At 39.0% G+C, this 20,016-nt stretch overlaps 2 protein-coding genes and 1 non-coding gene across 3 annotated transcripts; all 3 read left to right on the top strand.

The window, feature by feature from the left end:
• Positions 1-2,183: 2,183 nt before the first annotated feature.
• On the top strand, positions 2,184-3,941 carry LOC113024169 (uncharacterized). The gene is made up of 2 exons (XR_013909447.1): positions 2,184-2,434; positions 3,678-3,941. It is a non-coding gene; the product is annotated as an uncharacterized LOC113024169 (transcript).
• A 40-nt stretch (positions 3,942-3,981) lies between these two features.
• rhoh (ras homolog family member H) lies at positions 3,982-4,858 on the top strand. The gene has a single exon (XM_080302453.1). It carries the CDS (start codon positions 4,125-4,127, stop codon positions 4,710-4,712), a length of 588 nt encoding a protein of 195 aa, XP_080158579.1. The 5' UTR covers positions 3,982-4,124; the 3' UTR covers positions 4,713-4,858.
• Positions 4,859-11,300: 6,442 nt separating this feature from the next.
• chrna9a (cholinergic receptor, nicotinic, alpha 9a) lies at positions 11,301-18,327 on the top strand. The gene is made up of 7 exons (XM_026170964.2): positions 11,301-11,706; positions 11,870-12,015; positions 13,398-13,552; positions 13,675-13,855; positions 14,313-14,664; positions 14,984-15,594; positions 18,013-18,327. Exons 1-7 carry the CDS (start codon positions 11,661-11,663, stop codon positions 18,181-18,183), a joined length of 1,662 nt encoding a protein of 553 aa, XP_026026749.1. The 5' UTR covers positions 11,301-11,660; the 3' UTR covers positions 18,184-18,327.
• Positions 18,328-20,016: the final 1,689 nt, after the last annotated feature.

A 20,016-nucleotide genomic window follows, 5' to 3' on the forward strand; every position in this document is an offset into this window, starting at 1 on the left:
TATCTTGCTTAAATAAACTTACGCACTATGCTTTTTTCCTTCACAATGCTTCTATATAGTTTAGCAACAGTGCTGTTTTCACACATGTGCAAACTGCTCATGCTATCCTGTATGTGTGCTTTTGATCGGTGCACAGATAACATGCCAGGTGGTCCTGCTCCTCTTCAGTCTGTGTGCATGATTTTCAAAGACTAGTTCAAATTCAGATTTTTTTTTCCTTTTGTTTTCTTTTTTTGTTGTTTTTATGGTAATTTTTAAAGTTTTGTTTGTAGAGACAGAAATATCTGAGTCCTTGCTGTATTTTTCAACTAAAAAAAAACTTGGCTGAAGATTGTGGCCATGTAGTGCTGTGAGTTTTTAACCTAGTGCCTCGTGTACAAAGATTTCCCCAAATGCTCTGAATGTTTTCATCATATCATGTATTTAAATTGTGAAATCCCCAAATTCTTGATAAATTTACACTACAAAACATTTTTGTTAAACCATTTCTCTACACACTTCTCAGCATCTTTTTTGTTCTTCTTCACACATACTTTATAAAATCAAAGACAAGTTAACTCTATACATTATGAACGACAGTGATTTTTATACATTCACTGCCCCTTTTCATGAGCAAACCCTCCTCCCCGCCTATCCTCTGAACCTCCCCTATCCTAACCCAGTCCCAACAAATCACAAGCAATTGGGGGGGAGGTGTAATTAAGTAATCAACATTACTTAATTATATTACTCATTCCTGATTAAATCATTACTGTCACATCTACATTAGATCAGTATAAAGAGTGGGATTATCCCTTCTGTGCTCTATGTAACTGTGAATTGAGGGGACCTTGTTAGGGGAACCAGCAGCCTCACATCAGTGAAAGGTCATGGTGTAACAGGTCATGTTACTAAGCTAATGCCAATTAACCTAATTACCTGTGGGGTTTATGTTACCTTCTCTTTTTCTTTAAAGCATAAAACAAGTTTTTAGTCTCTGTTGCCACTGTTTCTGTTTCTTTTTAAGTAATAATGGCAACTAATTTTGAAGTGGCATAAAGAAAACAACAAAGACAAGTTTATAGGTTGTCTTTGAACTATTTTCATGTAAATGTATAAAAATGTGTCAGATAATTGGGTTCTGTCAATTTACTCATAACACAACATCTTTTTTTGGAAACAGGTGTTGCAAGTAAATAAACATCTTTGATTGAGGCTAAGGTATCGTGACACAAGTCTGATATTGGTTACTCACTGTGCATTCTTCAGATAGATATGAAAGTAAATCAAAGTTCAAAATACAGTTTCAACGAATTAACCAAAGAATCGCTGACCCTGCCTAAGCTGCCAGAGAGGCCCCTGATGGTGGTTTGGTTTTGTATCGCACAGCCGCGGAGACGCGCAGAGGGGTAAAACCATTTTAAAGAAGGTTTAAAAAAAAAAAAATCACTTCGATCGTCTCCCTTTTGCACATTCTTGTTCCCACACTGAACTAAGTAAAACACATTCGCACATAACACTTGCTCGCACCCATCTTACACGCACTCCTGTCCACACGTTGACGGGTTTGTCTCTGTATATATGCTGCCTAATTTGTCCACACATTGTACAATGCACAAGTATATTGTCAACGCATTGTGTACAAATTTAAAGTTACCATTAACTCGCAATGTTAACAAAATGTGGAAACAAAAGTAAAAATTGAATACGTTTTTGCACATAAAAAAATGAATTCATCTCCTTTGATCTGTTATATTACTCAAACTCACTTCAGTTTCAACCAACACTGCCTTTTATTTAATCTTTATAGTTTAAAGCTGTAAAATCCCACTTTTCCCATCATAAATGGAAAATAAGTCGGACTTTCTGCATCTAAGGCGCAGTAAGCATATACACCTAAATGTGCTTTCTTGTTTATTAGTGACAATTAAAAAAAAAAAAAAAAAACACAGCTTAGCCCCTTGTTTGCAATAATTGCCCACATCATAGTGCGATCACAGCGGCTAGTTTGGCTGCGTTAACACTGTTATAAAAGCCCTTTATAGCGTGCGCCAGCTGTGCGTAAAGTTGCAAGCAAACAGTACAAATCCACAACAGAAACAAAGTGATACGCACGGCACAGCTGCTGTGGGGGAGGCGAGCAGTAGACTCAGTCACACCTCCACACTCCAACAAGCGGATGCAATTGACTTGACTTTTCTCGTACTTTCTCACTTCCTTTCGGTGCATACGAGACATTTATTTAGGAAGGTGCCTCAATATCTCGTCTCGTTTTTGTCCTCATTAATAGCGCCCGTAGCAGGGGCGTTTAAACAAAAAAGCGGCCGGCTTCTTATGATTATTAAGAGGGCCCTTTTGGGAGTTTAACGAGTGATTTTTACCAGCTCTGTGAAGTCTACAAAGGCGGCAGCAGCCAGCATCCGCCCGTTAAAGATTGAGAAGACTGACAAGAAAGGTAGGCCGAACCATCTTCTTCTCTCTCGCCTTTATCTTTCTCTTTCTCTTTGTCTTGATACAACATCGTGTTCCTGAAGCCTTTATGACCCAGATTTTCTACTCAGTTCTGAAATTTAACAATCAATTAATTATGTAAATGATAATCTTTTAGAAATTAAAAGGGTCGTTATTAGTTGTTTTTTTTAAATTATTTTTTTAGTTTTAGTTTTTTGTTTTTAAGCAGTCAAACTTTAAAACGAAACCAATGAGCTCTTTAAAGTGTGTTCCTAAAATCTGAGAAGTGCAAATTGATAAGAACTGGATGTTTTGTAAGATTTCACAGTAAACTATAGCTACACTGTGTGAGGATGAGGATGGTAGGACAGTTCACTAGTTTAACAAATTGGTCTCATTTTTTCTCCTATTTTTAGTAAATGGCTTACATCATTTCCTCTGACCACAGACAGAATCTAATAAAAAATGATTTTAGTGAGAAATGAGCTGTGGAAAAACCACTGATTAAAGCGTCCCATCTGCGTTACGCAGGGCTTTCCATTTTGGATGACTGTGTGACATGGCAGGTGGTTTTGAGGTTGTCACTTGGTATGTCTGCTGCTTGCTTTAATAAAACCGTCAGTTTAAAAGTGAATAATGAAGATCTGCCAGTAGATTGTGTTAAACTGGGTCATTAGTTGTCAAGATTCATGTTTGTCACCTTGTTAAACTGAGACATCCTCACCCCTGGTCAGATGTCAGATTGTGGTATAAACTGCAGAATCGAGAAAGGAGACACGCAAGGTGGATCTTTTATGTGAGCTTGAGAGTTCGGAGATTTAATTTCTGAGCACCTGTTAAAGTTTACGGGATAAAGCTGTGAATTCTGGGTCACGCCCAAACACAGCAGTCTTTACTTCCGTGTTTTAATCAGAACTTTGACACAGAATTGAATCTTTATACTTAAAATTATCATAAAAAGCAAAAGTGAGTGTCATCTTCTACACACATGGCTCAAGCGGTTGGCAGCTTGATTGTTTGAGCTCCTATTTCATATCATCTTCTTTCTGATCCTTTCTCTCATGCAAACATATTGTTTTAAGAGCTGCGCTGCAGGTATCTTACATGTTAGACTGCACGCTGTAGGGGAAGACTTCGTCAGACGTACAGAGAGACGTGCAAATGAAGCTTCAGCTGAACAAACTGTTCTAGGGGCTCTCCGATACCTCTTGTTTTTAAAATGCTGTGTCTTCATCTCTCTTTCCCAGCAAATCTTGGTCTTCAGTGCCGAGATTAGACCTGCCTAACAAAAAGGAGGATCTTCGAGATGGTTAGAGAGAAGGACCAGAACCTGACCAGCTGCTGCGCACATAATGCGGAAGTGAGGCGAGCTGAGATGGCCTGAAGATCTAAGAGGTTATGTGAAGCGTATATATAAATCTGTCTGTTGGAGAAGAGCTGCCTGTACACACTTATTGTCAGTGACAGGAGACACGTTGTAAGTCCCTTCAATAAACTGAATGACCACTGCAGTAGAGCATCTATTAATGAAGCTTACACCAAGCAGGGCTACACAAAACTACCGCCTGGATACGGAAGTACAGCACACAGACTGATCAGTGCTTTTGTCTGCCTTGCGGACTTTGCGTCCCTCTAAACCAAAAAAAAAAAAGTTAGGCCAAGCAACTTAAGAAGGGAAATAATCAGAGGCAATCATGAATGACTTTTCGGAAATGTCGATTAAGTGCGTCCTAGTCGGGGACAGCGCAGTCGGAAAAACGGCCCTGCTGGTCCGCTTCACCTCAGAGACTTTCCCTGACACCTATAAGCCCACAGTGTTTGACAACACAGGGGTGGAGGTGTACATGGACGGTATCCAGATCAGCCTGGGGCTGTGGGACACGGCCGGCAATGACAGCTTCAAACAGATCCGACCAAGATCATACCAGCAGGCCGATGTTGTCCTCATCTGCTTCTCTGTGGCTAACCCCCACTCTCTCGCCAGTGTCCAGAACAAGTGGATCAATGAGGTTCGACAACACTTGCCCAGGGTACCGGTGCTGGTTGTGGCAACCCAGACAGACTTGAGGGAAATGGGTGGGCACCGGGGCACATGCATCACACCATCCGAGGGTAAACACGTGGCTCAAGATGTTAGAGCTAAAGGCTATTTGGAGTGCTCCTCCTTAGGCAACCGCGGTGTGCAGCAGGTGTTTGAGTACGCTGTGCGGACAGTTGTTAACCAGGCCAAGAAACAGGCCAGAAGACGCATGTTCAGCATGAACCAGTGTAAGGTCTTTTGACCCATTCACCTTGATTTTGTGAGCTCCTGAGCCTTTTATCAGATGATCTTTTTAAACGTATTATTCAAACTCAGTTGGTGTTGTAGGGGTACAAGAACACAAATTAGGATTTCTTTAATAAACTTGTTTTTCACTAACCTCCCCACAAGACCCTAAACTGGATCAGTATTTAAACTGAGATTACACTGACTGAAAACCTAACAGACTCTGATTCATATGTTTGACTTACCCATACATGTCCTCGAGAATTGTGTTTATTCTTGGTCTAAAGGGACAAAGCATTTGTGGCGAAGGACTTTTTTCTTAATTAAAGCTTTTATTCATCAAGGATAACGTCTATAAAAACCCTAGAGACATTTTATTTAAGGGGATGAAGTAAATAACGATATGCTTGTGTTGCTGTTTCTCAGCAGTTATTTAACATACCAAGAAAACGATAATGTACGTGTCAGCTCAAAGAGCCAAATGAGAATATTTTACCACGTTGGGCTGAACGTACTCGTATATATAGTTAAATTTGATTAGATATTACCAGAAAACAAGTGTTAATTAGTCAACAAACAGTTGACAGAAATGCATACATGCTGCGTAATGTTCTCTAGATTAGATTTGCATTTTTACATGTGAGGTCTTTTTAATTAACGACAAAAATCTAAAGATGATCTCGAATTTTTTCTCAGTAAATAAGTTTTTATTTTTATTGAAATCACGCAATGTGTATTAAAAAACCCCCAAAAAACCTCTACTCAGAAAATATATATAAAAAGGTCCCCCCCTATTGTGTGTGTGCATGCGTGTATTTTATTTCTGGAACAACTAAGGTTTTAACACACTGACTACAACTTCCACTGATGTGAACATTCAGTATGTTTGTACAGTTTTACCCATAGCAGAGGGCTGAACAAATGTGCAGCCACTGGGAAGTGTATGTTACTTTGAGTGTCAGATATTCAGTCATTTTTGGTGTAATTGCATTGGATTTAAGTTTATTTGCCTGCCATTAGAAGCCTCACATTATTTGTCATGTAATGTGAATAATTTTCACTTTGATTTCAGCAAATCAACACAAATTTCTACGCAGTGCCGCAGAATATGATGGGAACTTTTGTAAACATGTTGTACTTCACTATATGCATATAGTGTATATCGTGTGGCCGGTGTTTTATGTTGCTATGCTGTTTTGCATGTTTTGTGTATCCCTAACAAGTGTTATATGAAATATGGAAGCAATTAAACTCAAAGGAAGTGTGGATCAGAGTGTGTAAAAAAACAGTAAGAAGTTTTATATTTTTTCAGCACATTTTGAGAATAGCTGTTTCAAACTATAAAGTGTTTGGTTATTTCTTCAAACTAATGATAAGTATGTTAAAAACACTTTGTTTGAAGAAACCTTTATCAACCAATCAAAAAGACATGTATATACTGGCTTTCAGTAGAGTGCTGGATCACAAAAAAAACAAAGCCCACCAAGCAGATTTGAAAAAGATCTGAACACCAATGAGCTTCCATATAAGGGCTTTACTTAATGTGTCATATCTCAGACCGTTAATACGCAGCCATCTAATGTATGGGATGAGATGTATGGTTTATATAACTGTAGTAGCTGTATGATATATACTAATGCAGAGTGATGTGCAGAAAAATGTTAATGTTACTGTTGTATGATTAAATAAATTATGAATAATATGCATATTATAAAAACTTTATTCAAGTTATTAGATTTATTTATTTAGCCTAAAACTTGCTCCTGAGGGTTTTGGGACTCGTATCGGTGTAACCTGTTATACGCAGAAGCGGTATGATTAGAAATACCTTCTGGTGTTTATGTAAGGCCTTCACACTGTCAAGTGCGAAGACCAAAAATGTCAGGCTTGTCAAAAAAATTACAAGATTTTGATATTGTATGTATATTGTGTTGTATGTAAAATCAATTAAAATCAACGCACACACAGAAATCTATTTGTCTAAAGCTCCATTTCAAGTCAAAACGTAAGATATAGTCTGTAACAGTAACTCTGCAATAGCAGGCAACAAGAATAATTTTCATTATTTTGATATATGAGTTATTGACACTGTGAACATTTAGATTTTAAATGCCGTCAATACATCATCGCTTCCCATACGGAAAAGAAATAGTAAAAACTTATATGTGATTACTCATGAAAGTGGCCACTTTCATGAGTAAATCATATAAGGCTTACATGATTTACTCATGAAAGTGGCCACTTTCGCATTACTTTCATACATTGTTTTAGTAAGTATCCAAAACATACAAGTTTCATTATATAATTTTTCAAGGGATCTTATATCTGTTTTCACTCTTATATGCTTTTCATACAAGTTTCACACAAGGCAGATACAAACTTTATAAGATTTATATATATCTTTTCCATATGGGTTGTCCTAAACATGAGGGGTGAGACCCGTACATCAGAGAACGACACATATGGCTGAACAAATTAGTTCGTATGAAACAATTTTATTTCAGTTTAAACCAAACTTTATTGTTTTAGCTAAATGAAAGTCTAAAAAAGGACAACCAGGAAAAGCAAAGCACCAGGGACGAAGCTCAGAGGAGCTCTTCCTCCCCCCTCATGCTGTCTCCCGCTGTTTCTCTACATATCTCTGTCCTATATGGTGTTTAGAGCTGCTGAGGATGAGAGGTACAAATGAAGACTTTTGAAGGATATGGTGAAAAACACCTAACCACATCCCAGCACACACACATATAGTCTGTATATAATATAGACAAAGTTGTGCAAACACACACAACGACTCTCAACACATCTGTCCGCACACTTGAACACACACACACACACACGTTTTTTTTGCACACACTGACACTTGTGCTGACAACCATACAGCTCCCTGTAGATAACACACAAGAAGAGCGTGAGCTGAAATTGATGAAACTGCAAGTCCATCAACGATGGTACAATAAGCCAGTTATCCGGGGTACAAATGAACCAGTGAGACTCTATTTGAGAGTTTGATTCATTTACTTCACATAAAAAAGTTATTAAGTTTTACAGATCAGTTTGTGTGCTAAAGTTGTGTCATATGACATGAGCACGAGAAATTAGACTTCATTCACATAATAAACATTTAACAATATAAATAAAGCCCCATGCCAAAAGTCGTTTGTCAGAATTAAATGTGTTTCTGCTACATCATGTATTTGCTTTTGAAATAAAAATAAATCAAGTGTACAAACTGGTTTTAACTTTCCTTTAATTTTGCTATCTTCTAATCGAAGCCAAATAAGCTTGTTTGTTCTGTCAGGCAAATAATCTTAACATTGATTGTTTACGTTAGCTGACTTACTGGTCCTCAATAGACTTTATAGGAGTGATACACGTGTTGTCATAGAAGCAACGTTTGTAAAGATGTTATAAAATGTATAAATATGATATGATGTGGATGTGTTACTATATCGGTTTGTGTGTTTTGTGTATTCTTGCCAAGTGTTTTCTGAAATGTTTAAGTAATTAAGTGTGAATCAAACGTATAAAAACAACAGTGAGAAGTTGTGTATTTTTTCAGTACATGAAATTGTGTGTTCATTTTCATAGACGTACAAAGGTTACACATATGATTCATAGGTTTGCTGTGCTATTAGGACATAAACAGTTTAGAAAATCTTGAGCCAGTCTCTTTATTTTCCCTCTCTTGTCAAGTTTCCTTCTGATTTTTAGTAGCAAAAGCATAATTTCTACTTTGCTGCTGGTATATTTTTGAAGGGTACTTGTAATCCAAAGATGCTGTCACATGTTCAAATGTATCTGACGATAAATGTAAATGCATGTCGGCAGTTTTATAAGTGACAAATAAGAAATGCTTGACTTTAAGAGTTCAGCGTGTTTGACAGCCTGCTGTGGTCACAGCTTTCATCTCTCATTGTGCTCTCTGCCACAGCTACCACAATACCTTATCCTTGTCTTCTGTGTCGCTGTATGCCTCTGTCTCTCTCTCTGCCTCTGTGACACACACACACACACACACACACACACACACACACACACACACACACACACACACACACACACACACACACACACACACACTGGTGGTGTACACAACTGTATGCAGCCAAGCCACTTCATAGTCAGAGAGTGGTGGGTGTGCTTCTTTCTCATATGCCTTGGAGGAGAATTCATAAACACAAGTGTCGCTAATAACGTTAATGACAATGAGTACATTTAACTTTGGTTTTATTCCAAAGCTCTTGCACTACTGTTACAGGAAAAACAGCCACTCGTTTCCATTTTTTACAATATTGCACAAAAGAAAGAAAGAAAAAAGCAGCATATCTAATAACTGATTCCAACAGACACAATTTACTAAAAAACAAGAAGAAATAAATGTATTTGTCCTTATTTTGCATTTTTTAAATGACGTAACAATCTGATTTTCAACAATTCCAGTGAAAAATTCAATTAAAGGCCAAAAGTAACAAAGCACCTCTCAGTACTTTCCAGTCTTCTTCCTGTGGTATTCAGGCTGTAGTGGCCTCAGTCAGTATGACAGTAAGTCATCACACATCCCTAAAACTAAATGCAACTAAAAGCAAATAAACTATCTTAATATTTTAACCTTTGTTTTTCAACGAGACAAAATCACTTCTGGAAAAAAAGGGGGCCTTTCCAGTGCGATAATGTGGCTAACTGATCTGAGCTCTATACCACAGGGCCGAAAAGTAAAGTCACACGGTGGCTACACAAACAATTCTCGCTAGACATTATTAGTTAACTGTTAATTGTTTATATATTTGATGGGATCTGGCAATATAAAATCATTTATTATATTACCAGACAGAATATTTCAGATCAAAGTGCTTTTCTTACTGCAAATGAGCTCAGTTTACCAGAACCTGCTCATTATTGTGGGAGGGCGATAATCAGTTTATACATATTTTCCTCAGTTATGGCCAAACCACTGCTCTTTGAGCTTTCTGTGCCCATGTCTTTGTCTTTATCTCCCCCTTTTCTCTCTTTTGCTCTCATACAAACACACACACACACACACACACACACACACACACACACACACACACACACACACACACACACACACACACACACACACACACACACACACACACACACACAGCACGTACCGGCAACACACAGTGAACCAAACATTGAAATGAAGATAAGGAATGGTTTAAAAAGCTGACTTTCTCAAACTCTAAGTCTTCTATTTCACACGTTCCTTCCTCACAGACACACACACACGCATGCACGTACGCATGCACACACAGGAAACACCTGTCCTATACGAGCTCAGTACCACAGAAACTGAGTGACACATTAACACATCACATCACCATGCACACTTCTCTGCAGAATAAGACAGTAACACTGTGTCAATAACATTTCTCACTGACGTTTGATTCCTTAATCCATCTTTCCCATCATCCAGAAGTATTCTTTTACTCCAGGACGCAAGGATCCGTTTTTAACCAGTATTGGACTTAACCGGATGTAACCGGTGCGCTGATGTAAATTAAATAAATACTTTGAAACGTGAGCTTCTGTTTTTGCTATTATATAAATAATGTTTATCTTGTGTGTGCACAAATTAGCATAAAGTTCAAATGAAATGATTTGTGTTGATTTCCAAAGTTAAGTTTATATGTATTTCAGAATAAACAGATGAGTGCTTCTGCATTCTGTAGCTAGAGAGAGTTCTGAAACCTGTCCTAATTTTCTGCATTACTGAACAAGCGCTGAAGTTTTAGACTTTTGTGAATAAAGCTGATTGGCATTTCTTGTTCTCTTTAAGATCTGCCCTGCTTCACGTTTACATAACCTACAGCTCTGCCAACTTTAGCATCTTTACGCTGTGCGATAAATGAAAGTTTCATAGATGCAGACTGTAAGATTTTACAGTTTTTCTGTTTTGTTTTTACATTTTCTTCCAATGAATATGCTCGTTTAATACCTTTCTTTCCCTTTTTTCTTACTGTATTGTTGTATTTCTGAATACATGATCATAATTTCACTTTTTGGACTATGTTTTAAATAAACTCGGTTCGTATTTTGTATTTATATATTGTATAAGTACACAAAACAAGAAGATCTGAGAACAGAATCAGTTAGTCAGATTCAAGCAAACATGGAAGCAGTACTTTAGCATAAGTGTTAAAGATGCCAGGACTGCTGGGTGGTATGACAGAGATCTATTAGGTGTAGATTCCTCAACAGCTGAAGATGAAATCTGCTCTCAGTGGCTGATCTGTTGCCATGTTATTAAATTCCTGTTTACAGATTTAGACCCGGATCTGTGTAAAATTCATTGTCATGTGAAATGTTTGACTCGTTTCACATCCTCAGTGTTCCTGTTAAATGACATGAACATGGGCAAGAAAGTGTCACTGAGATGCACTGAATGTGTGTGACTGACATTTGTCATTAGCTGTGTAACACAGTAGGGTTCAGCGTGTGTGTGTGTGTGTGTGTGTGTGTGTGTGTGTGTGTGTGTGTGTGTGTGTGTGTGTGTGTGTGTGTGTGCATGAGTGTGTGTGTCATACAGCTGGTTGTGGTCATGTACAGAAGTGGATGGGGCTGCAGGCATCGCATTTCACCCAGTGCATGTGTGCTATGTGATACTGCACCTGTACCTGTGTTTGAGTGTTTGTGTGGTTGTGTGTGCATGCATGTGTGATTGTGTGTGCGTGTATGTGTGTGTGATAGCTCCAGGTCCTGTTCCAGTAGCGATTACACACAGAGAGAGACAGTGACAGAGACGAACTGCGACTAACAACTAGCGAAGCATTGAGAGCTTCTGACAGGATGTAAGATTTCGAGAATTTTCTGTGGTCTCGGCTGGCTCGGCTTCAGCGAGGGAGAATGGAGATCAGAATCGAGTGACGCTGGATTAGGACACAAGCTGTCCCAGCGACTGCTTTGCTGAATAATTGATCCTTGGGCCTGTGACCGGTTAAGAATGAGGAAGGCATTGCTGATGGTTTGGATCGGCCTTTTGGTGCGAGGTCAGTTCTCATTTTGATGCCGCAGCTGTCACTAACTGTTGCACCGCTGAGGCGGGAGTTTGCTTTAATAAGCCAAGTTAGATTTGTTACTCTTCATCATCTGTAGTTTCCTTCTCTCTGTTTAGTGCAGCCTTCCATTCTCTTTCTGTGTGTTGCTCCTCAGTGTCCCATTGTGCTCAGGGTCATTATGCCCATAAACTTCTAAACGACCTGATGGAGAACTACTCCAATGCTCTGAGACCTGTAGAGGACACAGACAAAGCCCTCAATGTCTCCCTGCAGATCACTCTGTCACAGATCAAAGATATGGTGAGTAGAGAGGAACGTTTGTGGTCGCCCCCTTTTGTTACTTAAACTTTTCAATACGAGTCTGGGACGCGTATGTCCAAATCCAAGCCATCATTTCTTTAAAAGCCTGCAGGGGAATATATAATGTGGAAAAAAATTAAGGTATTTTGTAGTTTTTTTTTAATTTAATTACATTTATCAATAGCTAGGTGTATTTGTTCCCTTTTCAAACTGTGAGATGACTGCTATATTAGAAGAAACATTGTGTGGATTTGACCACTGCTTGGCCACACCGGTTCAACATTTTAACAGTGACATGCACAGTTTTTGCAATAAAATCCAGAGTGGCATTATGCCGAGGTTGCACTTTAACCCTTTAAAGCATGGACAATGAAACCATTGCAGACAATTCCAATAAAAAATTAAATATATGAGTTTTAATTTGTGTCATATTTTCTACATCTGGCTTTTCCCCCTCAAATGTATTGCTTAAAGATGTATTATGCAATTTATTTTGGATTTTCAGAGGAGTAAAAAATCTCACTGATGATGCAAAAGTCCTAAAAACCCAGAAAAAAATCCATATATTTAATATGCTTCAGTAGGTGTTAAGGGTTAAGATGGTGTGTAATAAAAAACAAATAATGCGGTATTATGTGGTAACATTTTACATCGATCTGATGACAATCTGAGCTGTAAAGATAAGAAATTTAAGAAGCAGCTGACAGTCACATTTTCCTGTAACATGTTTCAGATGATTTATTGTACAGTGGTAATAACTCACATACACTCAGCCTCCACTTTACTAGGCATGCCTGCGCAGACTAATGCAATTAAAAACACTCACCCGCTCCATCTTTTTGACACTCAGTCGTGTATGTTTTAGTGCTGTGGTTGCTCTGCGGTTGTCATAATGAAGATAAGCAATGTTGCAACTGAATAAAGATATAATCATATTTATGCTAATTTGAAGAAATTGCGATTTCCAAATGCCAAGCACCCACCAAACCCCATGGTTCCCACACTTAGTCCCCTTTATACCAGCCTGCTGTGTTAGACCCTCACTGGCTGTTATGAAACTCCACGCCTCCAGTTTGAAACTCAAGCATTCAGTAACAAATTTACATTTCTAAAAGCACTAGCTGGGAAACCCAGATCATTTAACCTTTGTAGGCCTCTTCTCAGATCTGACAAAGAGGCTGTTTTCACAGAGCTTCTTTACTCCCAGTGGTCACATCTTCAGAGCTACAGATAAAGATGGGTTTCAGCATACAGCCTTTCAGTGTACTGTGAGGATCACACTCAGGATAATGTAATATAAAGTAGGAGTCTTCAAGTGTACTCCGTTTGTGGGAGCCATAAATCGAGGCACTGTCACTGTGTCTATGTTCGTGTGTGTTTAGGATGAGAGGAATCAGGTGTTAACCACATACCTGTGGATCAGGCAGGTCTGGCATGATGCCTACCTGAAGTGGGACAAGGAGGAATATGATGACCTTGAAATGATCAACATCCCCAGTGACCTGGTTTGGAAGCCCGACATTGTCCTCTATAACAAGTCAGTAACAAACAAAGACAGAAGAACAGAAAGAAGATGAGGAATCATATTTTTATAGTTAATCAAATGGAAAAGGTGCATCTGATCGAGCTCACGCATTCCTTCTGTTTTTGTCCACGTAGAGCAGATGAGGAGTCGTCAGGCCCATCCAACACTAACGTGAAGCTGCGTTACAACGGAGAGATCATCTGGGACTCTCCGGCCATCACAAAGAGCTCTTGTGTGGTGGACGTCTCCTACTTCCCCTTTGACTGGCAGCAGTGCAATCTCACATTTGGCTCCTGGACCTACAATGGAAACCAGGTGTGTCTGCACACAGGGAGCATGTAGAGCAAGAAGGAGACAGATATATGGCTGACAAACACATAGCGTCTTAAATATTTATCAGTATGTTCTCACTGCTGAACTCAGTGATAGAAAGTATGGAAACACTCATGGACACTACTGAGTGAACAGATGAACACAAGCAAAATGTGCTAAAGTAGATGTTTAAGGAGCTTATTTCTCCATACAGTTGTGGTAGAAGTTTAAATACACTCATTGTGGTAATTTTGAGCTTTTCTTTGAACTGTTGTTTTCCAGGGTGGAATGATTTTCTAATTTGCAACACTGGGTTTAAGTTATTGTGGTGGGTGTTGTTTTTGTGTGATTTAAATGTTCATTTTCTTGGTTTTAACATGATTTCATCATCGTAGTTCTACTTGTTTGTACATGTTTCACTAACATCTTTTCATCGTGCTTTTGTATGGACTCCACACAGGTGGACATCAGTTTGGGCATGGACAGCGGGGACCTGTCTGACTTTGTGGAGAATGTGGAGTGGGAGTGTCACGGCATGCCAGCGGTTAGAAACGTCATGATGTATGGCTGCTGTTCCGATCCTTACACTGAAATCACCTACACCCTGCTCCTGAAGAGGCGCTCCTCCTTCTACATCTTCAACTTGCTCCTCCCCTGCTTCCTCATCTCCTTCCTGGCTCCGCTGGGCTTCTACCTTCCAGCCGACTCGGGGGAGAAAGTTTCCTTGGGGGTGACGGTTCTGCTGGCGCTCACTGTGTTCCAGTTGTTGGTGGCTGAGAGCATGCCTCCTGCAGAAAGCATGCCCTACATAGGTCTGATTTATTTATGGAAGTATGGAAACTGTAGAAAGTCATAATAAAAACAGGCATAATAAAAATGCATAAAAATTCATTCAAAAATATAAAGCACAAGGTCAAAATTTTGACAGATTTTACACATAAATCGGGGCCCCACTGGTTACTTAGTCTTGTGGTTATATATTAAAATTTTGCATGGTATCTCAAGATAAATAAACCAGTATTACCTACTTTTAAGCTACCCCTACACTTGACCCTATGTATTTATTATTTTTACAGACTTTTTAATAGACTCTATTTATAAATCTGTAATTTCTTCTATCTTCCTTTTTAGGGAAGTACTATATTGCCACCATGACTATGATCACAGCCTCCACTTCTCTCACCATCTTCATCATGAACATTCATTTCTGCGGTGCTGAAGCCAAACCAGTCCCTTACTGGGCTAAGGTGCTCATCATTGACTACATGTCAAAAATCTTCTTTGTCTATGAAGTCGGGGAGAACTGCACCACGCCAGAAAGCGAGAGGACCCCGCTCTACCCAGAGGAACCAATGGGTGATAAGAGCTGCTACCATGACGACCGCTTCCATGATGGCTTCTACTATACTGACAGTGATCCAAACAAATACAGCAATGGGAATGGTGTACATCATCACAAAAACCATCACAAAAGACAAGCAAATGGCAACACCAACAGCAGGCATCACCATTACAACAACCATAACAACCACGCTTCCAGGCTGGAGAGGGGTGACGCAAAGCATGAGCCCACTCAGCGTTACCACCACATCAGGAGGGATGAACTAGATTACCAGGCTCCTCGGCATCCACTGCACCTCCAACACCTGAATGGGGGGTTTAAGGAGCAGATCCTCTATTCCTCAGAGAAGATTCAAGTCCCTGCCTGTCCCTGCTGCTGCCCCTCTATCCAACATAAACAGGTGACACTTCATGCTGTTTCATCCTTTACTACTTTTAAACGCAACTAATATTAATTTAGAAGCGATATGTAGGACTTTTATATGTTTAATATTTTTTATTGCCAGTGTGTGAGTGGTAAAATGACATCTTCTCCATGTCTTTGGGTTGCCCCTTACAGCCTGTGAACTTGGTGAATGGGGAAGGAGTTATTTTCATTTTAATGATCCCTCCCTCAGTGTCTCTCTTCTGCCCCTTTGCCATTACGGAACAATAGCTGGCAAGGAACAAGGAACTGTACAAACCACAAAACAGTTTGTTTCATCACAGCATAAACTCTAAAAGAAACTCCAGATAAGGACAGAAACCAATGAGTAATCAATTAATGAGGATTTTTCTTTAAAAATGTTAGCGAGGACACAAACTAAGATTAGTGAGCTAGCTGCTATGTTGGCAAGTCAGAAATCCATTTGTGTTGGCCAGGGGTTAAACTGTGCTTTGTCAGATAGGGGAAACCCTAATATCTGGTTTAGTTGTGCAACCTCGGAAAACCACCTAGAAATAGACACACAAAACTTTAGAAGCTTATTTCTGCCACTGGAAGGAAAATGCCAGGAAGATTTAGATCAAAGTCAAAATTTTTTAGATATTATCCAGAAGTTTGGGGTTAAATACCTGGAAATTTCAAGCTACTTCTGAATGATCTATAAAAGCTTGTATTGTGAGTTCCAGTAGATTGGTTTTCTTTGCATATAGACCATTAACACTCTGTTCCTGCTGATCTGAAGCTTACTGATCTTTTGGGATTTAACTGAACTGAACAATATGTAAGCTGATCAGCTTAAATATAAATTGATGTCTTGATGTAACCGTACACTGACAATGAACGCCACAGACTACCCTGCACCAGTCCAACATATTACATCACTGTAAACTTCACTACAGTACTGCAAACTAACCAGTTTATCCAGTATTAATCTGTACTAAACTTCCCAGTATTTTCATGGATGAAGCATTGAGCCAATATCTCATTTTTAAAAAATCATGCGTGATTTAGAAACACAGTGCTGAGAAAGAAAAAAATATGTTGAGGGTGTAAGTGGGAGTTGGATATTATTTTCTTTATATTAAGCAAGCATCTTATGGTATCAGGAGGAAGCAGCACCTGACTACAGCATTAGGGAACCGGTTTCTAGTCCAAATTCTTAAAATTGTTAGCATGTCTACCTATCGATCCCGTTGTTGGTTCTTGCACTCGTACTACAATCAACTGATTTCAGTTTGCATTTCAGAGGAGGAAAATAGCGACAGTCTAGAGCGTAGATATGGACATTTATTTTATTATTATTGCACAAAAGGACAAAATAAATGGTAAAGTGGAAAACTGCATCCAGGACAGAAACAAACACATCATGCTGCTAACACAACTTTGGGTTTTTGAAAGCATCTGCCAAGAGGGCATGCTAACGTTAAGCTAGTCAAGAATCCAGAGTGAAATCTGAGTGAATGCTGACTGCAGCAGCAAGACCCTGAACTTCAACTGGTATAAAGCAGATGAGCAGTTAGGCTGCATCCTGGGAAATGCTGGAACATCATAACCGGATAGTTTCAGTCCACTTTAACACTTGGAATTGTTGCTAACACTGGCTAACATGAGGCAGAAGAAAACCAAATAGGACAACCTCAAGAGAAAAAGCCAACCCCAAGCTTTCTTCTTGCTAATGTTAGGTAATTTTAGCCTGCCTAACTATCGAATGTAGTGCGAGTAAGCTAATTTATTCAGACCCTCAGGGCTGCCATGGCTGGTAATCTGGATCGTTTTAAATGGCTTAATCAGTAAATTAATTTATCAGCAAAGTTATAAATAGCTTGCAAACCTTTTTTTATGCACATGAACACCAAAATGCTTCATCAGCCAACGTAAGCCATGGTGCATCTTAAGTGTTGAGTCCGACTGTGTGTTTATCCAAGAATAAATAAAAGCAATGGTACAAAGCAAGAAACTGTTTCCCACAGAAAAGGGGGGAAAATGAGGAAGATTATAAGGAGGAGACACTGGACTCACCTGACAGCACTGATAGTAGTAAAACTTCCAGGGAAAAATCTTTTTAAAAACCTTATTTGGGGGAAAGCCAGCAATTTGTAAAAGTGTTTTTGTTAGACTTCCCTGGTGATGTATTCTCATGCCCTGGTGTCCTTTGAAATTAAATTAAATTTAGACGATGTTTCAAACTAAGTGTGTTAAAGCATAAAGGAACTACAGCAAATGCAACACTGCAACATAACAGCGCTGAACGGTCTGGTATGAACCTCTTGCTGTCATGTAAATTCTAGAAACTTATAGACTGCAGTTTGTCTAATGGCCACAAGTGTCATTAGCAGCAATGGCTTTCTGGATGTTATATAAATAACCTTTAAGTGTCCATCTGTCCTTTCTTCAGGTGGTTAAGAACATCGAGTACATTGCAAACTGTTTCCGTGAGCAGAGAGCCACGTGCATCAAGGTAGCAGAGTGGAAGAAAGTTGCCAAGGTGATGGATCGGTTTTTTATGTGGATCTTTTTCGTCATGGTCTTCCTCATGAGCATTCTCATCATTGCCAAGGCGTCTTGATAGCTTCTTCTACTTTTCATTGACACTAAACCTCCAGTCTTGTTACACCTCTGTTCGACTTTAATGCAACGTGAGACAAATGAAGACTATTTTGTCCGCAAGAAAACCGTGTTTCATGTCAGTATTGTGTGTGTGTGTGTGTGTGTGTGTGTGTGTGTGTGTGTGTGTGTGTGTGTGTGTGTGTGTGTGTGTGTGTGTGTGTGTGTGTTTGTGTGCGTGTATGTAAGTGTTTGTCTGGGGTTTTTGTTTTGTTTCGACGTAAAGAAGACGAGGTCACTGCACACAAATCATCCATTTAACCACACGTGTGCACGGAAAGCCTCTCGGTTAGTTTATGTAAGATCTGTTTGCATGTGTCACAGAGCAGTGGAGCAGTAAGACAATCCAGGCCTTGCCTTGAACATGCATGGACTCTATTATTGATGAGCTAACAGCCAAACATCCAGCTATAGGCATTACATTTCTTGCCTTACGTTTTAAGCAACCAGAGGATGCTATTTTCCAGAGTTGGCTACGATGTGGGAGGGAGCACCAAGAGGAAAACCTGAAATACTTTTGAAACAGTGTAAATGTCGATGACACAGCCTATGAATCACATCTATCCTTATAGACACTATCACTGGTAGATCGTGTGAGTTAATGCTGTTAAAGCCACATGAAACTGACATTGGTTTACAAAACAAATTTCCCACGTGTGGGACTAATAAAGGTTATCTTATCTTATCTTATCTTATCTTAAGTTCTCCATACTTGAAGAGAAAAGGTGAACATTTACCTCACAAAGACTTTTAACACACTATCTGACCTTAGTGATACTTTTTCACAATAAAGGGTGATGCACTCTACCTTATTGCTAATTTACACTTTGCTCAATGGCACAATTAAAAATAAACCTTTGATATTGTGTTATTAAAAATGATTGTTGCTCAGTTTGTGGTGGTTTAAATCTTATTTGGTGTGTTTGTGAATTCTGTCCCCTTCTTATTGTCCTGTTTTTGTTTTTGTTTTTTTTATATAAAATGCAGCTTATAAACTTAACATTGTATCTTATCCATATCACAGACACTCATTTTCCCTCACCTGTTTTTTTTTGATGATTAGCAGTTTGTTTGGACTGTAGAGGGCAGGCAACTGAATGAACCTGGTTTATTTTATTTAAATGTTTCAATTCAGAAAAGAGCCTCTGGAGGGCAGATTAGGTCAAATTAGAGACGATTCAGTTACTGACTGAATGAATTAATGAATGAACTTGCATAACCAAATGTCCCATAGATACTTTAACAGTACAAGAGGTAAAAACAGAGGATAGAATCATAAATTAATGTATTAGCACTTTTTCTATAAGTCAGTACTCATTAAAATCAGGTAGACAAGCATATAAAACACACACACACACACACACACACACACACACACACACACACACACACAGAGCATGATCCAACACGACTGGTTTGGCAGTGGGTGAAGGTCTGGGAGGGAAATCCTTGAAATCTTATACAGATTTTCACATTTTTGGCCAACAGTCAGAGGTTGGGCTCGTTCAGTGGGCCTCTGGCTCCTTCTGGAGGACAATGATCATCCTCATGTGGCCAGAGTGTGTAGACAGTTCCTGGATGGCAAAAGCATTAATGCAACTGACTGGCTCTCATGTTCCTAAATAAAAAACACAAAACAACAACAACAAAAAAGTACATTGTTCTTTAAATCTTTTTCGAATTGGAAGGAAATATTAGTAATAGAAAGTAATAAAGTTTATTGCAGGCTTAAATTGAAGTTCATTATTATTTATCTTCCCATTTTCAGACACCAAATAAATTCCTTCATAGCTGA

This window comes from Astatotilapia calliptera, chromosome 6 (assembly GCF_964374335.1).
Source record: "Astatotilapia calliptera chromosome 6, fAstCal68.1, whole genome shotgun sequence".
NCBI classification, from domain to species: domain Eukaryota; kingdom Metazoa; phylum Chordata; class Actinopteri; order Cichliformes; family Cichlidae; genus Astatotilapia; species Astatotilapia calliptera.